The 19107-nt window shown below is 49.0% G+C and overlaps 1 protein-coding gene across 2 annotated transcripts in view; it reads right to left on the bottom strand.

The window, feature by feature from the left end:
• Positions 1-8031, bottom strand: part of NFIC (nuclear factor I C) — a 126148-nt gene extending 118117 nt beyond the window's left edge. For both annotated transcript variants that reach the window (XM_054981451.1, XM_054981450.1), the window contains exon 1: positions 7878-8031. In XM_054981451.1, the coding sequence (XP_054837426.1) occupies positions 7878-7907 (30 nt within the window). In that variant the 5' untranslated portion in view covers positions 7908-8031. The remainder of the gene's footprint in view (positions 1-7877) is intronic.
• Between the last annotated feature and the right edge of the window lie 11076 nt (positions 8032-19107).

Below are 19107 nucleotides of genomic sequence, written 5' to 3' on the forward strand. Positions count from 1 at the left end.
GACAGCCTGGTGGAGAAAGGGACTGGGAAGAAGGTCCTCCTATCAGAATTCAGTACAGTACACAGGAGGTGGCCATAGTTCCTCACAGGGCTTTTTTCTGGGGAAAGAGGTAGTGGAACTCAGTGGGTTGCCCTCAGAGAAAATGGTCACATGGCTGGTGGCCCTGCCCCCTGATCTCCAGACAGAGGGGAGTTGAGATTGCCCTCTGCGCCGCTGAGCGGCGCGGAGGGCCATCTCAACTCCCCTCTGTCTGGAGATCAGGGGGAGGGGCCACCAGCCATGTGACCATTTTCAAGAGGTGCCGGAACTCCGTTCTACCACGTTCCTGCTGAAAAAAAGCCCTGGTTCTACAACAGAGCATTTACTATGTATGCAGGAGGACCAGGGGTCAACTGCAGGCATCTTCCATTAAAAGTTTCTCAGGTAGCCACCTTGATGGTTCATTACCGGCAACTGAAAACATTGATCTAGCCAGTGATCCCCAACATGGCACCCTTGGATGCTGACCAATGAATTTCCTAGCGCCCATTTTCATCTTCTTCGAAGCAACGAACCTGCCCTTTCTTCCACTTCAGTGGAGCAGGAGAGTTGCAGGAGGCCCCTCCCTCGTGTCTACAGAGACTACCTGTTCAGAAACAGCTGTCTTCAACAGAGAAGGATGTTCAGCATGGAAGCTCCTAGTAGATCATGATCCAACCTTCCTCCGTATCACCCATTTTGTGCTGATACCCACTGCCATTTTTAAAAATTCCAAAAGTGAGCACCATCTCACCAAGTTTGAGGACCCCTAGGCCGGATGGACTGAATTGGCTATAAGGTGGTTTCGTGGACCTAGGCCATGTAAGTCTTTGGATATGTTCGGAAACCAACTGGTGGTAACCAAAAGAGTGCTTGCAATATGGGTACTATATTGCAAGACCACCAGCAGCTAGTCTGGTTGCTGCACTCTGGGCCAACAGACGTTGCCGTGCAGTCTGCAAGGGCAGCCCCCAAGCACAATCCATTGTAGTAGTCTAGTCAAAGGTTTTCCAGGGCATGCTGGAAGGGGGCACAGTTGGCATATCAGCTGAAGCTCTCTGGCAGGGCCTGTGATAAAGCCAACTCATCTCTGAAACAGGTCCAATTGTAAATTTTTAGCAATCCTTCAGCACAAGATGCCCATGGGTTCCTCAGTCACAGCACCCTACATCCCTCTCCATTGTTTCTATGCTAGAGGGAGTCAAATGCGACTTTGTTGCAGTCCTTCTGATCCAAATGGAGTCAAGTCTAAAAGGAACACCAAATTTCATTGGACCATGGTTCCCTCTAATGTCCCACTTTTGACCCCCAGGCTGTTACAATATTTCAGAGGCATCTGGCATGACCCCCTATGTCCCACAACCTCACGGGGGTCCCTGGAACGACCCCTCATTTGGGGCAACCCTGCAGAGGTCCTCTGAGGTGACCTCCATTTTGTATCCTATTGCGGCAACCTCTGGGGGGAGCTCCCATATCGTGATGGAGGAGGACCCTGGAGGCAGCAGCAAAGCACACAGTGTTCTAGGTCTTGCCTTGCCTGAGCCGCTGGGCTTGGGAGGAGCCTGACCCACCCAGTCTTTGATGCCAGCCCCGCTTAGAGTGTTTAGGAGAGGAATCCACCTCGGGACTGCAAGTGATCAAGGGAGAATAGGACAGCACTTGCCAGTGCTTGGACATTCTGATGTGAAATACATTCAGTAACCACCAGATAACATTCTTGTTGAATGAGAGAGCCCTACAAACCCATTCGTACAAGAGGCTGCCCGTTGCGTCCCTGAATCCATCATTGTGAGTCCACTTCAGAAGCACACACGCATACCCCTCCCTGAACCATAGCTCATGATAAAAGTAGAGCAAACCGGCTCTTCCCAAGCTGGAGTATTTGCATGCAGGCACAAAAGCTAACGTCCAGTTGTAAAGCTCAGAGTGGGGAAGGCGCTGAGATCAGACCATGGATCCAGATTTCTCAAAAATAAATTCTGGTTTGGAGGCTGCGCTGGAGGCCAGGCAGGAATGGAGACCCTCAGTAGAGAGAGAGAGAGAGAGAGAGCCAGAGAGAACTTGGAGCAGAGCTGTCAAGGACCAGGATAAAAATCAAGCGGGTCACCGTGAAGTCTGGCTAGGTCTGGCACATACTTTGCCAGGGCTATTTTCAGCCTGCTGGATCGTGCCGGGGGCGGGGGAGGGGAGGGAAGGGAACTCCTGATGAAGCAGTGGCACGGACAGCCGCAGACGCCACTGCCTGGCCAAGAAAAGGGATGTTCCCTAGTCAGGAGTGCTTTGAAGTTACTCCTGTGCACACAAGAGCTCACGGCCAACGCGGAATCACTCTCCGGATTGCTGTCAGGAGCGGACTCCGCCGTGAAGGAAAGCCAGGCCTTGCCACCATGCGGGCCTTTCCCCTGAATTCCCAAAGGTGCAAGCGGAGGCTGATGTCCCTTGAGGATCACTCTGCCCATGTTTGGAGTAGAGCTGAAAAAGGGGGGGGGGAGGATTCTCAAGCTAAGCCTCCTCCTTTAAGGAGGGGTTCTTATATTGATTGTTACAAAAAGACAAAAGAAACATTACAAGAACTGCAATTCAGAACATGACACAATATTCAGATTCATGGCAAAACTACTAACCGGCTGAGCCAAATGCAAATCATCAGCCTTGGATTTCAATTTTACTTTACAGCAAGTCTCCGGTCTTTCACATCACAACACGAGGACCAAAACTGTAAGGGGACAATGAATAATGTGTCTGCTGAGTAATCGCTTCCAAGGCACCCCATTTTACCGTCTCAGACAGGTATTGCTTACTCAAGCCTATTGTATCAATCTTGGAGGCAAGAAGCTAACCTGGAAGGAAATCGCTACCGCACTAAAGAGCAGTTTTTCTATGGAATACTCAAGGTCTTGGGCACAGTCCTTTGGAAAAACAAATGCTTAAGTCACTCTCAAAAAACCGTCTTCTGCCCTTGCGCTCAAAATCCCCTTGTTGATTCCTCAGTGGTGAGGGAAATGCTTAGACAAACTTTATTATTAATACGATTACCACTGATTACGAATGTGCAGTTGATTTATTAGGTAATGGATTAACCTGCATAAATTTGCACAGAGAAAAAAAATTCTAACCTTGAAAGAAAACCTATTTGTTACGTTTTGAGATGAGACATCATCTAAGAAGAGGCATTCTTACCTGCCTTCTGCTGAGGAGGAGAATGCTTCTTCAACGGAGCTTACCATCTCTGTTGTTTTTATAAAAACTTATAACAAAATAATTAATTAATGGGAGCCAAACTTTTTTTAGTCAATCAACAAGTTTTCAATTTGGTTGAATAAGTAAAGGTTGCAACTTGAATAATAATAATAATTTTTTAAAAAAACAACGTTATTATGCGATACTATCTATCACAGTCCTTTACCCATTTCGATTTTATCAAAGAATCTTAGGGCCAAGCAAAAAGTGACGAATTACACTTGAATGGCAAGTGAACAGACACACGTATTCCTCCCTGTTTATGTGCACTCCACTCACGCTCCAGTCGATCGAGTGGAGCGCAAATGAACAGGGAGAAATACGTGTGCGTCTGTTCACTTGCCATTCAAGTGTAATTCGTCCTTGCTTGGCCCTAAGAGTCAGTGCGTTATCGCCTTAGTATATGGCATGTTCCAAGTATTGCAGCTGTTTGCAGCTGTTCAATTATTATCCTGTCTATGCTATATTATTATTATTATTATTATTATTATTATTATTATTATTATTATTATTACAACAGATCCAAAAAGTGTACGATCATGGTATGTAATTATTATCCTGTCTATGCTATATTATTATTATTATTATTATTATTATTATTATTATTACAACAGATCCAAAAAGTGTACGATCATGGTATGTAATCCAGGAGCTAGTAACTGGGTTGCCAACAACCCCCCAAAATGTCTTTCCCCTTAACAGAGGCTTATAATGTGTGGAAGTGGGCCACTGAACTTTTTCATGGCACAGAGGAAAACAACATCAATTGGTAAATAACATCCCAGCAAGATGATTTTTCTTTGTATTGTTGGCAACCCTTACTGGCACTGAAAACAGACCTCACACCGAACACACAGTCTTCCCTAGAGGGATTCCTTGATGGAGAGGGGCTTGTGGTGCCCCATACCACGGCAAATCGAAATTTATTTTTATTCGGCCCTTCGTCCACAGTTGTCCCTACTTTTGAGCCACGCAACAAGCTTCCTAGGCTACAAAAGAGTGTCTGGCAAAGCTCTAAACTCAGCTCACGTAGCCTGGCTTTTTTTTGCCTTTTAGCTCCAGTTTACCTTCTAAAGTTAAAGAGAAAATCAGCCTGCCAATACTAAAAGAAAGGGGAAAATTTGTAGGCCTTTCTCCCAGTACTTCAGACTTGCACTGTCATTTCCTTGCACTCTACACGTGGTCAGAGAGAACTTTCCTTCCACATTATGTTGAAAGTTGCCAGAAAGAATACAAAATAACTCCCAGACCTGGCTCATATTAAACCCTGCCTAGGCCTCTAGGGGCTTCTTGGGAAATTGAGCCAGGCAAAAAACAGCATTGCAAAAGGTCGTTATTTTGGCCAGTGGAGAGACCTTGTGGCAGATAAACACAAGCGGGTTTGCAAGCCCAGCTCACCGACTCATTACATGACCTCCAGCTTCATTTCGCTGATCTGCAAAATGGGAGCAATGCAAATTTCATATACGAACCTGGGACCTTCGTCATGCAACGCATAAACTTATGACCTACCTCATAGGATTGTCGCAGCAGAGGCAATTGCAATGCATTCGCAAAATCTATCCTATTTCCCAATACTGAAAGAACAAAAAAGTTGTATAGGCCTCACGTGCAGCTGCAGTTTCTCTTAGTACAGAAATTACTTTCGGGGGGTGGGGGCAAGATTTCCAGGCCGACTCTCTCAGCTTGAATTTTGATTGCAAAAGTGTATATCCAGTGATGTTTCCTACGTTTATAAGAATACAGGCCTAACTGTTGCCTGAATAAAAATCCGATGCACCCTCCAATTAAAAACCACAAAAAGTCTCCAATTTATAATAGCAGTAGCCATCCTCTTTCAGGGTATCCTGGGCAGCCGTGTCTGTGTGAGCGCGACTTTGAACGGGAAAGAAACGAACATGGAACGGAGACTCCATGCAGAGATGCAATGGGATCAGTCGGCCTTATTCAATTCATTTCAATTGCCTTGACATTTATCAAAGGATAAGATTTACATCAAAATTTCCAAATCAAAATTTATTTTAAAAATCTCAGTGGTCAGTATTCAAAATCAGGGGCAGGATTAAAGCAGATTTTCTGCTTGTGCAAAATTTTACATTGGTTTAGATCCCTTCTCAAATGCCATTTTCCGAATCGGTGAAATCCGTGGGATATAAAAACAGCATTTGAAGAACAAAGTTCTAGGGTAAAGTAGTCCTTAGAGTAGCATCGACAAAACTTGAGAAAAGTTGGAAATTCAAACCCTGGATTTTTGAAATATGGTTGAATCCCCCCCCCAACACACACACACCTGCCCCGAATTTGGCTGAAAATTTCCCCAGTTCTTTCTTCTCCAGACGAGGTGGGAAAAAACCTCACAGTGTTTCAATTTGAACATGTCCCTGCTATTTTAAATGTTTTGGGGATGCCTAAATTGAAAGCCCCCCCTTTTAAAAAAATCAAGATCACAGCTGGTGATCTATCACACACACATGCCCCCTCCCAGTGATGTGGTATTCAGGCACCGTCATGGCCGGGCGGGGAAAATAAGGTGTCAGAATCAGAGATCCACTTCAAACAATCTCTCAGACTTACAGAGTTTTCATTTATTAGGCAGAAAGGAAAGAGTTACATGGGATCTTTGAGAGACTTGTTCAAGAATTAAATAAATATCAGGAATCGATAGACAGAAAGAGCACAGCAGGCCACAGTCCAGGGGGCACAGCCACAGAAACTCCAGAGTGCCCCTTCCTTATCTGACAGGAGTCTTAAAGGGCCTGCTGTACCATTTGTCACACAATCTAACTAACACACACACACACAATGCAAACTTACAGCCTCCCAAATAAAAAGTCCATAGCGCTACAGAGCAGATTGCAACGCTACGCTGGGACGAAGGAATGCTGTGTCCTCTAAAATGGCGCGTGAAACACATAGTGTACTGTAACACACACACCCCAAACCAGCCTTCACATCATACCACAATGTGTATAGCTGTCATATAACCGATAAAACACATATTTGTCTTCCAAAAGACACACTTGTATAAAAGCTTCAGAAGTATAGCTACACATCCCAAATGTAGTACTACTGATTTTGCTAATTATCTGGAGTGTAAAGGAGAGGCCCCACACCACAAGATTTTAAGCATGTGACGCCCTCAATTAACAGGCCCATAAAATAGAGGGAAATTTAGAAATGCATTGCCCCAAACTTTTTCCAGGCAACCCACACTAGATCCATGGCATACAGATTCCTGCAGCAGACCTTGCCATAAAATATACAGCATGGCGTGTGAATATTTCATGCTGTACCGCAACACAACCATAGTGAATTGATCTATGGCAGATGGGACAGCACAAGGGGAAGCCACACACTTTGATCCCATTTAATCGTCTCACTAGTGATCTTGCACATGCTTTTAAGAGCAGTGGGAAACAGCGTGCAAAAGCGATTAAGAGCCGCTTGGACATTTCCACATATCCCAGTGCTCGAAGTAAATGCATTTCCTGCGCGTATGGCACAGAGACACAGGGTTTCGATGCTTGCACAAGCATGCACAACTCTGTCGTACCCTGGTGCACAGAGGCCCTCACTCTATGACACAGCTTCGAATGCACACGCAAAGTGCAGGATTATTCACACGTCGCACAAGAGCACGCTCAGACGCATTCCTGCACATTCTCAGGCATTTATGGGCAAACATGCAGACACACAACCTTTCACACACTGCAAGGCTCCCACTTTCTTATACATCCCCATGCATCCTGGAACAGAATACATGCATAACATGACACACACAGTATTATAATATATATATATATATATATATATATAATATATATATATATATATATATATATTACATTAATATAATCTGAGTCACACAATCTCTGTCACTGACACAGACACATCTCCTGTCCTAGGGCATATGTGATCACATACCCTCCCTTCTAATTTACTCATACTGGGGCCTGTGGAAAAGTGGTTTTTATTAAGTTCATCTGCCCCCCCCCCCCGCCAAAAAAACCATAACCACTGACTGGCTGCTGCACCCATCTCATTTAGGGAGGGGGAATTCCCATGTGCACCAAAGAAAGAAGCCATCGGTTGTTCCCAAACTGTCACCAAACTGTCCACAACTCTGGAGGAAGAGGGGTTGCCCCCCCCCCATGGTGCCCATCAAGAATTCCTCCCTGCCCATCAGGGCATTCCCTAAAGGCGGCAACGGTACCCCCCCTGGCTTTTCCAAACCGACCTCAAGCCGCCCCGAGAAAAGCGCAAAAACGAAATAACTGTTTGGGCACCGGGAGGGGGAGTATAGAAGAGCAGCACATCGGCCGGGTGGCAACCGACCTCTTCCCAGCTGCGGGGAAAGAATCCTCGAAAACGGCGCGGGGCCTCCTGCCGGACTCCCCAGCCCCGGAAATCCCTCGCCTCCCCCCCGCCCTCCACTTTTCCCGCAAGGGAACAGCCGACTCCAGGAAGACTTCGCAAAAAAAATAAAATGAAAATCAAGCTCCAAACAGGAAACAGAGTTTTCAAAAATTAGCAATGCCAAAGGCGCGGCGGGCGGGGGGGGGGGGGGTTGCAAAGGCGAATGCAAGCGGGAGGGCTCTTTCTCCCTTTTTCTTTTTTACCTGGGCGAGGCACAGAGGCGAAGAATACATCTCCAGGCTGCGGGGGAACCAACGGATTCGAGGCCGGGGTGGGGTGGGGGGGAGAAAAGGAGGTGGAAAAGCAGATCCCGGCTGAAAAGTTACTGAGTCATCTCGACTGCTAGGAGAGTTTTCTTTTCACTCTCCCTCTTTCCCTCTCCCTCTCTCTCTCCCTCCCTCCCTCCCTCTCTGGCACACTCTCTCTTTCCTGGCGATGGATAGCGCGGGGGAGGGGAGGAGACGAGAGGGGAGGGAGGGAAAGAGGGAGGGAAAGAGGAGGGGTGGGACCAGGGGAGAAATCCTCCCCCCCCCCAAAAAATACGAAAGGGCCCAACTTGGGGGGGGGGTGTCACATCAAGCTATCATTTTATTTTTAAAAGCAAACTTTTAAAATATAAATAGAAGAAGGACGGGATCCACGTCCACCCCTGCCAAACAAAATAGAAACCTGCCCCAATATGACAAACACCAAATCTGGCATTCAGAGGTTTTTTTAATAAAATAGACTTCGCCAGAAAGAGTGTTTCCAAGAGAGAAGAAGCATCTGCCCCCCCCCCCCCAAACACACACACACCCTCGGTTCTGAATTTTAAAAAACTTTGAAAAACAGGAGAGAAATAAAATTGTCCAGATTTCCTGCTGGTAAAAAGTCCAGAGGAGGGAAGGACGAGTCTGTTGAGGCCGGTGTAGAAAAATAAATTAAGAGGTGCAGTACTGGGAGAATCCAGTCCAGAGAAAAGGAAACAAAAATGAAATATGGAAATAAAGGGGCGGATGGGAGGGGGGAAATGAAGCCGTCGGCCTCTGCTTATCTGGGGGACCCAACAACTTCTTCACCGGGAAATAGGATGGAGGGGGGGGGGGGCGACGTGAGAATAAAGTCTTTCCGTCGTGCCAAATTCCCGGGAAATCTCTTTGCAAAACAGATTACTGTGCAAAGGTCTTCTTTCCTCCCGATCAACATCCCGATCTCTAACCCTAACCCTACCCGCCCCCCCCCAAGGACTGGACACCCTCTAGAATTTCACCTCCTCTAAAAATCTGAACCCCCCCCCCCCCAACGACAAGGAGGCGAGAAAATAAAAACTTTACTCTGCGGTCAAAGAATCTCGCCCCCCCCCCCCGCCGCAACTCCACTAACTCTCACCAACCAAATCCTTGTCCCCCTCTCTTCTTCCTCTCCCACTAACCGCGACAAACGTCCAATATTTATATTTGACACTCCAAATAATAAAATGAGAGTTGGGGCACTTTGGAGGCACTTTTTTTAAAAAAAACGTGGTTTTATTTATTGCAGGCAATAATTCGGGGTTAAGATCCAACTGCAGAAAAGACCTGCTCTGAGACACTCCTTCTCTCCTCTCTCCTCACTCTTTCTCCAAACTTCAGCATCGGACGGAACCACTCCCTGCAATGTCGTCCCCCCCCCAAAGCGTCCCCCTATTCTTTGGGAAAGTAAATTTGTTCCTTGATGGGTTTATCCTTTGCGCCAAAGGGTTAAAATCTCTTCGCAAAACACTCATTTTGGACAGGTGACACCCCCCCCCCTTTCCTCCTCACCCGCAAGATCTAACCCACTCTTCTCTCCTAACGTTTCCCGAAAAAAACTCTCCTTTCTCGGATTAATAATTGCCTAGATCCACACTTGGGGATCTGTGCGAGTCTCTTTTCCAGGAAACTGAATGCACCCAAGTGAACTTGAACGCAGAGTGCCGGTACAACTGAAATTGACCGACCGTTGTCAATTTCACCTCCCGGCTAAGTAGAGTAGGCTGGTCAATTTCACCTCTCGTCCATCGGCACGTGTTGCGAATAGAAAGTTTTTAAAAAGTTGCCTCGTTGTGGAGGGCCGGCAGGTCAGGCATTCCCTCCCACCTCTGCCCCCCAGCTCCCAACCTCCAATTCTGTGCGACGAGTTGAGCCCGATTGCTGCACCAGCAAATCTAATTCCTGGACTCCCTCGCTGCTTTCTCTTCCCTGGGATTAAAACCGGAGGGGGGGGGGTGCTATTTCCAATGCTTCAGAGCTCAGTATACTTGAGAAGCGTCGCGGTTTCCACCCCACCCCGTCCCATTTCGAAAGCCCCAAATGCACTTTTTCGGTTGCTGCGGCGAGAAGTTCGAATCTCATCTCTGGTCCCTCTGACTTCCTTCAAAATAAAAACCTTGAAAATGCGATCTCTTCGGAAAGTAATGAGGACTGGCGGGTGTGTTAGAACCGTTAAGAGACGCCCTGTTAATCGTTGCTTAGCCGCTCGCGAATACCTGCCTGATTATTATTATTATGAGTTGAAGCAACAACCGAGAATAAAAGCAGTTCTCGAGTTTCTAAATCAAAGGGCGATGTTTTTGTCAGGCGCCTTGGGACGCTTGTGGAAAGCCGATTGAAACGACAGGAGAAATTAAGTCCCTCATGTAGTATTGCTTTCTTTATTGGACAACAGGGCGAGGTCCTATCGTGTTTACTAGCCTGTGAGGAAGCGGTTGTCTAATTAAAAAATAAATCTAATTAGAAGTGGGGTTTATAAGGCCTCCCGTGAAGTAGATTCGTCGGTCAAATTCACACCCCTGGGGCATTTGTTCTACCAGTTGAGGCCGAAAGAAAAATTAAAGATGGGGGGAGGGAGAAGGAGAGAACTTTTTGGAAATTCATCAGGCCACCCTGTCTCTCCGCAAGCCATTAGAAGCGGCTAATTTGTCACTTCAGGCTGAGATAGAAGATTCATTCATTCATTCCAGTATTTACCCTCCGCCTTTCTCGCTGAGCCTCAAGGCGGATTACACAGCCTAAGCGAATACGACCAACAGCTCATTCTTCTGAGCGGCTGGTCTTCCTACTAGCAAAAGGCTAGGGGATAAAGCACGCGGCTAGCCTAACCCCCCCCCCCCCCCATGCAAACAGGAGAGTATCGTCTTAAGTGCCTGATACACAACACGCAGGCGACTCCCTCGGAACTAGTTTTCTAACTGCAAGGGATTGATTTTTCGATGGTACCACCCAAAGTGGTACAGCCTAAACCCACCCCTGCCTCGGGTGCTGCATGTGTGAACTAGGCCTGAGTTACAGCCACCTCTCTTCAGTGTTTGGACTTGATTAGGCGGGTGCCTTTGGGGGGCTGGGGAGCTATTTCTACTTCAAGGGCGCCTTAGAATCGCTGACGAATCTTCAGCTCCCCAAATTATCACCACCTCGAAGTCTCTCTCTCTCTTGTAAAGGAGGGGATTCGAAAGCTTAGCCCCCCCCAAGCCCAAAGATCAGTTTTAGGCCCCCTCAAATAAGAACCCAGGCGGTGAACCCCAGTCTTCACCTGCCTGATTTCTACTCCGAGTAGGACTGGTTTGGGATTTACACCCAAATGAGTCGACAAACATCTCGTGGCGCTTGATGGAAAATCAAGACAGGGCTGGAAGTGAGGTGACCGTTGTGTGTGTGTGTGTGTGAGGGGGGTGCTTGTTAAACTTCTGCTTTGCCTGTAATGAAGGGGGGGGGGTTCTTTGCCGCAGGCAGGGAGACCTCTCAAAGGGAAGGGGTTTTAATGGGAGAGGTGGCCTGAAAGAAGGGGGGAGCATTTGGGAGAGCCAAAGACTCAACCGCCGCGGCTGATCGCCTCCTCCTGTGAAAAGTCTCCCAGCAACTTCTCTCCCCACCTCCCTCGCCGGTATTTATTTTAATTCTTGTGTTATTTTGAGGAACTTCGCCTGCCAGGGAGCCCGATCCCTGGCAAGTTGACTGGGAAGTAAGTCCCACTAATTTCACTATGGTAAAGCCGGAGTATTTGGAACGCAGTGTAATAAAGTGGGAGAAGAAAGAAAGAAAAATAAAGGGAAAGAAAGAAAGAAAGAAAGAAAGAAAGAAAGAAAGAAAGAAAGAAAGAAAGAAAGAAAGAAAGATTCCCCCACTCGAGGTGGACGATCCAGATCATCAAACGAAAAAGATCTGGGATAGAAATACAGGCCGATCAGTCCCGCCACGGAAAGCGAGATCGTTTCATAGATGCGGAAGATCCAGGCGAGGGGCAGAACGGCGCGGCCGCGGCCGTCTTTGCTGGGCAGCCAGGCCCCCTGTACTGGATGGGACTTCCTCTCCGGCCAGGGTCCCGAGGGCTGCAGCGGAGGGAAGCCGGAGCGCGGTCGATCGGCTGATTCCAGACCGTGCCGTTTTTAGCGCGTGGGACAGCCCTGCCGGGGGCAGGAAAGGGTGGCTGGAGGAAGGGGCGGGGGGTTGGGGGTGGATGCTGCAAGCTGCAGCGGGGCGGGCTGCGCTGCCGCCGGTGCTCCGCAGCGCCCGGGATCTGCAACTGCCGAGGCGGCCTGGTTGCCGCAGGGCCCCGCGGACTGCCCAGATGGGAGAGCGGACGCGAGAAGGGGGCACAGTGACGGGAGGCGGATCTGGAGCGAGCGATCGGCGGGAGCGGGGCCAGGCTTCCCGATCCGAAGGCGGAGGGAAGGGGCCGCCTGGGCGCGAAGGCAGCGCGGCCCCCGCGGGGCGCTCGGCGTCTCCTTCCCTCCCTCCCGCCCTCCCTCTCCGGCTCGGGCTGCCGAGCGTCATTTCCAAGTTCAGCTCGGCTGGCCCTCCCTCCTTCCCCGCCCCCCGCGCCAGAGCGGCCATTTTCCGCTACATCTTGGGCTTTGCTGAGCTGGCTGCCAAGAGAGAGCGAGCGAGCGCGCGAGAGAGAGACGCCATCCATCCATCCATCCTTCCCTCCCCGCCGCGCAGATCTTACGCATTTCCCCCTCCCCAAGTCCATGCGTAAAAGCGCACCACGAAAAGAGAATGTAGCCAGATACTCCACAGACTTACAGAGCCCCGGACCTCCCCCCAGCTCACTCTAACAAGCACCGGGCCGGGAGGGGCGGGGGGGGGGGCTTCAACCATATTATCAGAAAGGCACCTGCCAGGATTATGCCATATATAGCGCTCCCCCCAGCAAGGATCTCAGTCTCAGATCTGCTTTGGACAGGACTCCCCTTCCCTTCCACTGCTGGGCCACCTGCCGTCGACTTTTTCTCCTCCTCTCCCCCCCCCCCCCCCGCCTTCAGAGGAAACCATAAAGTTCTGCCCCGCCACACCCCAAACAGTCAACAGAGAAGGATTGGAAACTGACATGAAACTTACCATCACGCACACGAAATTGACCAGGGCGGAAGAGCGCGTTGATGCCGAAAGAAGCCAATCTTGGGAAGGAAGAGGAAAGAGGCGGAGGGCGCTTATTGGGCGGGTGGGGGGCAAAAACCTGGGTCCCTCCAAGTTAAGATCTATATATAAATATATATATATATTGGGTATGGAGGACGAGGGGGGTCAAACCAGGGCGATCTTCTTTCCTTTCCAGCGCATGATCATCTCCCAGGTACCTTCTTGTTGTGGGCTAGCATCGGGGGGGGGGGGGCTTCTCTTTTGGTCCTAGTAAGGAACACACCACACTGGAGGCGTCCCCAAATTCTACGGAAGATTTAAAGTAGAGGGGGGGGGGTTGCTGGAGTTCTTTCTCTCGTTTGCCCCCCCTCCCTTATCTTCCGTGGCGGTTAGCTCACTTCAAAGAGTCATTTTCTTCCCAGGTTGGACAGGGCTGTGAAGTGGATGCTTTGAACTCTAGAGAAGAGGAGGAGGCGGAGGCGGCTGGCGAAACGGGGCAGAGGAGCGGTGGAGGGGGGAGCTAGAAGAGACGCCTCACTTTTCCTGGGACGCCCCCCCCCCCGAGAAGACGTTTGGGGGGGATAAAGAGACGGGGGGGATCTCTTCCTTTTAGCTCCTGGCTGGAGGTTGCGAGAAGGTTGCTTATCAAAGGCAGAAGTGATGACTTGCAAAGCCGGGGGGGGGGCGGGTAATCATTCAGGCAACACCAACCTCCGCCACCCGATTCTCGCGTCTTCTGCAAAGAAAATACAGCCAGCTCGCCCTCTCCCCCTCCCCCCTCCCAGCTAGCACGGCTCCTGGCTGCTCGGCTCGCCAGCAGCACCCATGACCGACCTCGCTCGCTGGCTTCCTCCCCCTCCCTTCCTGAGCTGCCAGCCCCGCCCCTCGCCCCGCCCCTTTGGCTGTGGGGGGGGACCGCGTCTGGCAGCGCCAGGACCAGAGGGGCGCGGGGAGGCGGTGGGGGCCTGGAGTGCCCCCTCCGAGCTTCCCTGCAACCCCCTCCCCCGAAATAGATGCCGTGGTGGGGTTGCGGGGAGGGGCAATGAAGAAGTCAGGGGAAGCCAGCGAGCCAGTTGCGGCGGGAGGGCGGGAGAGATAACATCTCCGAACTGTCTGCAAAAGGCGGATGCAGAAGGAAGCTGGCCTGGAGAAGGAGGCTGATGGGACGCAAACGGAATTTAGATTGGATTTAAGGCTGGAGGGGGGCAGTTGGATTCAGGTCTGGCTTTTTGCAGGCTTGGGGAAGGCCTGCAAAATCTCAGCCTCTGAAAGTGCAGAAGTGCCTCTGAGCATGTGCAAAGGGACCACAGTCCAGTTGCATCCAGCTTTTCCCGTTTCTGGATGACGAGTAATCCAGTTTCCTTTGGGTCAGGGTGCATGGGTGGGGGGGCTGTCGTGGATAGCCCAGGTGAGCCTGATCTCATCACATCTCAGAAGCTACGCAGGGTTGGCCTTGGATGGGATGGGAGACCAACAGTGAAGACCAGGGCTGCAGAGGCAGGCAGTGGCAAACCACCAGGGGGGGCGCCATAAGTCAGCTATGACTTGAGGGCACTCTCCACCACCAGGGCGCATGGGATGTTTTATGGGGTCCTTGTTTCCAGAACCCTGAAGGTGGAGGGAAGTATGAACGCTTCTGCACATTGCACCCCACACATGTCCCCATCTCCTTGTGAATCAGAGCATGGCTCCATCGAGTATTGTCTCCTTTGACTGGCAGGTCTCGGATCTTTCACACCACACACAGCCTGACCATTTCAAGGACGGAGCCAAGGATCTGCTGCATGCCAGGCGGAGGCTCTGCCTTTGAGCCACGGCGTTTCCCCACTTCAGCCACAACTGCTGCTCTCGCCACTGAAACAGGGAGCTGCTCTGAGCTGTTGCTCTGCCCCTTTTCAGCTGGAAAGAAGCCACGCTGTCTCCATGCTGTGGCAAGTTTGGGACTCCAAAAGCTGGGCAGAGATTCCCAGTAGCCAAGAAACCCATTGCCATGACCTGGATAGCCCAGGCAGTCCCAGTCACTTCAGAGCTTGGAAGCTAAGCAGGGTCAGCCTTGGTTAATAATTGGATGGGAGACCTCCAACAAAGACTAGGGTTGCAGAGCCAGGCAATGGCAAATCACCTCTGTTAGTCTCTTGCCATGAGAACACCACCAGGGGTTGCCATGAGTCAGCTATGACTTGATAGCACTCTCCACCACCAAGAAACCCATTGCTCTGTACAGTGTAGATCAGCCAGAACCCTCTTCAAATCTCACCCGTCTCCAACTCAGTCCACCCTGCGCTGTTGCCCCTCTGTAATATGGGGCTCACAATATTGGACTAGCAGGGTAGTGGTAAAGACTGCAACAAGAGACCCAGCGGGGTGTAGCAATTCAAGTGCTGGACAAGGATCTGGGAGGTGTATATTGGAATCTCCAGCCTGCCGTGCAAGCTTGTGGGCCAACCTTGGGCCAGGCACATGACTGCTGCCTAACCTCCTTCTCAGGATGGTTGTCAGGATAAATGGAAAATAGTAAAGAGTCCAGTAGCGCCTTTAAGACTAACCAACTTTATTGTAGCATAAGCTTTCGAGAACCACAGCTCTCTTCGTCAGATGCAATATACATCTGACGAAGAGAGCTGTGGTTCTCAAAAGCTTATGCTACAATAAAGTTGGTTAGTCTTAAAGGTGCTACTGGACTCTACTATTTTGCAACTACAGACTACCATGGTGAACTCCTCAGGATAAATGGAGGAGCGGGAAAAGATGTGGTTTTGGGCCCCTGTTGGGGAGAAAAATGGAACATAAATGAAGTAAGTAAATAAGTAAACACGAGAAAGGGAAAGGCCGGCTCTAAATAATGTAAATAAATAAACAAGTCACCATGTGACTCAGAAGGAGCATGGACAGGTAGAAACAGCCAGGATGAGACGTTTGGTAGACTGGGGAGTTAAAATGAGCTAGGAGTTAGCTGAGCGGAGGGGCCACTGGGCTTGGAACCTGGCTGATGGCATGAACAGCTTCCCTGTTGTCCTTTCCTATGCTGCTGCCCACCAGAAGTGGCAATGGATGTGCCAAAGACCACCGCTGGGCACACCCATTGCCATCCATTGCTCCTGGGGCTTGGCTCTGCTTCCTTCTGGTGCCAGGAAGGAAAATGCCGCCCCCCCCCCAAAAAAAGTGAAAGGGCCAGTCCACCTCTGCAAATATCGCTAGTGGCAAGCTGAAAAGGGGTAGCTTGTAGAAAAGATCCTGACTCGGAGCAGGACGCTGAAACTAAATTCTGCCTTTAATGGCAAGGGTCTGCCTCTAAGCCCACCTCTCCTTCCAGCCAGCCATGCGGAGACAGACTACAAAGCTCCACAGCTTGCCAGGCGACCTCGGCGCAGTTGGTCATTCTCAGCCTTCCCTACCTCGCAGGGTTGTCAGGCAGTTAAAAGGGAGGCGGGGAGAAGCTTGCCCTTTTGTACGTATTCTTAAAGCCATTCATTCGAATTACCTCTAACAATAAACTTTAAAAATATATAAGTGTCGCTGGTTATCCAGTCTCTCTCTCTCTTTCTGGGTTAGGGTACAAATATACATTTCTTCAGTATTAGAAAATGACATTACAACTTGTTCCTAGCATCTGCACACCAGAGGTATACTGCCATTGACCATGGAGGTTCGCACCCGGTATAGTTTCTTCCTTATCCTCTTAAGTCTCAGAATAGCACAGTGATCCAGGGGCTGCCCTGTGAGCCCTCTAATCCCAGTCATAAACTCTCAAGATGACTTTGTTCAACCACAGTCTCTTTATTCTCTCCCATCTGCAATATGTGGACAATCGCATTTGCCTACCTTACAGGGTTGGTGTAAGGATCTTTAAGAGCAGGTATGCGCCTTGTATGATAAGACCAAAAACTAATCTAGTCCAGTTTTCTGTTTCCAGAAGACATTCATAAACAGGATATGAACCTCCCCCCCACCCCCCCTCTGCTCCCAGCATTTAGTAGTATGTGTCTGCACACACAGGTTCCGTTGATTATTTGTTTTACAAAATGCATACTCCGCCTTTCTGCCCTCATAAGGGCCGCCAAGATGGCTAACAAATTAAAGCATGCATAATAAAATTGCATCTTAGAAACTACTGAAACCAAGAAGAAGCACATCATTAGAACAATTAAAACCAGAGCTAAAATACATATTAAAACAACCGTTAAAACACTGGGCAGGAGGGGGGGACTTAGTTATATTAGCTACTAGCTAGTGACAAAGCTAATATCAGGATTGCCTTGCTGGATCAGGCCAAAGATTTACCTAACCTGTTTCTAACCGGATGCCCCCAGGATAGATTCTATCCAGCTGCAATAGCACTTAAAATGGGCCATGTCCATGTACCAATATTATTAGCAGGAAACAAAGTGAGAAAAAAGAAATGCATAGCCAACAAACTAGAAAAGTGAAAGAAAACTTGCAATCTGGGGCAGGGTGGGGAGTCATTTATCTCTGCAACAGTTGGCCTCCAGATTAAAGCTCGAAGCCCAAGGCCCAGTCTCTGTGCATTAAAAAAAACTTCATTTAAAAAATTACCATGCACATTCGGAGAGAGAGAAAGAGTTTCAGTTTTATTTATGGTGACACAAACCACTTAGCGTGAACTTTTCAGATTGCCAGCCTCAGCAAAAATGTGCATGGATATCCTTCAAAGCGTCACCGGGTTCTGCCGCATGGGAGGGAGAAATCTTAACACAATCACATTAGATTTTTACTAGCTAATTTTAATGCATGTTCTCTCTCTCTCTCTCTCACACACCACACGTGCACACACACACACACACACGCACAAATCCACACACATTGCACAAGTTTCTCTCTCTTTAATTAAGGCCACAACAAAAGACAAGGATCTCCATTACAAGGACTTCAGGATTTGTTTGTGAACACACGAAGGTGCCTTATATTGAACCAGACCCTTGGCCCATCAAAGGCTGCTTCCACACATGTGGGATAACACACTTTCAATGCTCTTTAGCGATCATTTGGAACTGGGTTTTCGTGTGTGAAACAAAAAATCCACGTCCAAAGGATTTCTAAAGTACGTTGAAAGTGCATTATCCGACACGTGCGGAAACGGCCAAAGTCAGTATTGTCTATTCAGACTGGCAACCGCTCTCCAGGGTCTCGGGCAAAGAAGAGTCTTTCGCTTCACCTACTGTCTGATCCTTTCAACTGGAGATGCTGGGAACTGAACCTGGTACTTTGTGCATGCTGAGCAGATACATAACCACAGAGCCACAAACTCTTGTGCAGTTTTTAAGATACAGCTTCTATAACCTTTATATGGTTTATACAATGGTCTTCATTTATATCTGTAATATACACATGATGTATAATGCCGATACTGAAGCACAAATAAACGATTTAATGGGGGGAAATATGGTTTAAGGAAACAGGAAAATGGTGTGAAAATAAAGTCACATGTGTGTGGTTTGCACAAGGGAGAAGGGGATCAAAGCAGCAAGGAGAAGGAATTTGAAATCAACCCTCGGTGAAATTGCAGCCTGCTCTTTGAAAAGACAAATGGGTTGGGTCTACTTGCACCCAAGCTAAAATATAAGAAATTGCCTTGCAGGAACAGTGTTAGCTAGTGGTTAGAGTGTAGGACCAAAACCACAGACACGCAGGTTGAAATCCCCTAACAGTTCTGGGCAACATCTAGCCTACCTCTCGGGGTTGTTTTGCAAAATGGAGGATGGGAGAACCCATATAAGCCACTCTACACTTCTTTGAGGAGGACGGAGTATGAATACAGAAGACCGACAAAAGGTCTGTCTGGTGCAAAAGGTGAGGTCTGACAATATCTAATAGGATTGCCACCTCTGGATTGGGAAATTCTTGGAGTTTGGCGGGGCGAGCCTGAGGAGGTGGGGGTTTGGGGAGGGGAAGGACCTCAGTGGGGTATAATACCATAGAGTCTATCCTCCAAAGAAGCTGTTTCCTCTAGGGGAACTGAGCTCTGTAGTCTGGAAATCAGTTGTATTTCTAGGAAAGCTCCAGGCCCCACTTGGAGGATTAAATAATTCCTTCCTATAAATATAGATACACTAGCTTG

This window comes from Eublepharis macularius, chromosome 5 (assembly GCF_028583425.1).
Source record: "Eublepharis macularius isolate TG4126 chromosome 5, MPM_Emac_v1.0, whole genome shotgun sequence".
NCBI classification, from domain to species: Eukaryota; Metazoa; Chordata; class Lepidosauria; order Squamata; family Eublepharidae; genus Eublepharis; species Eublepharis macularius.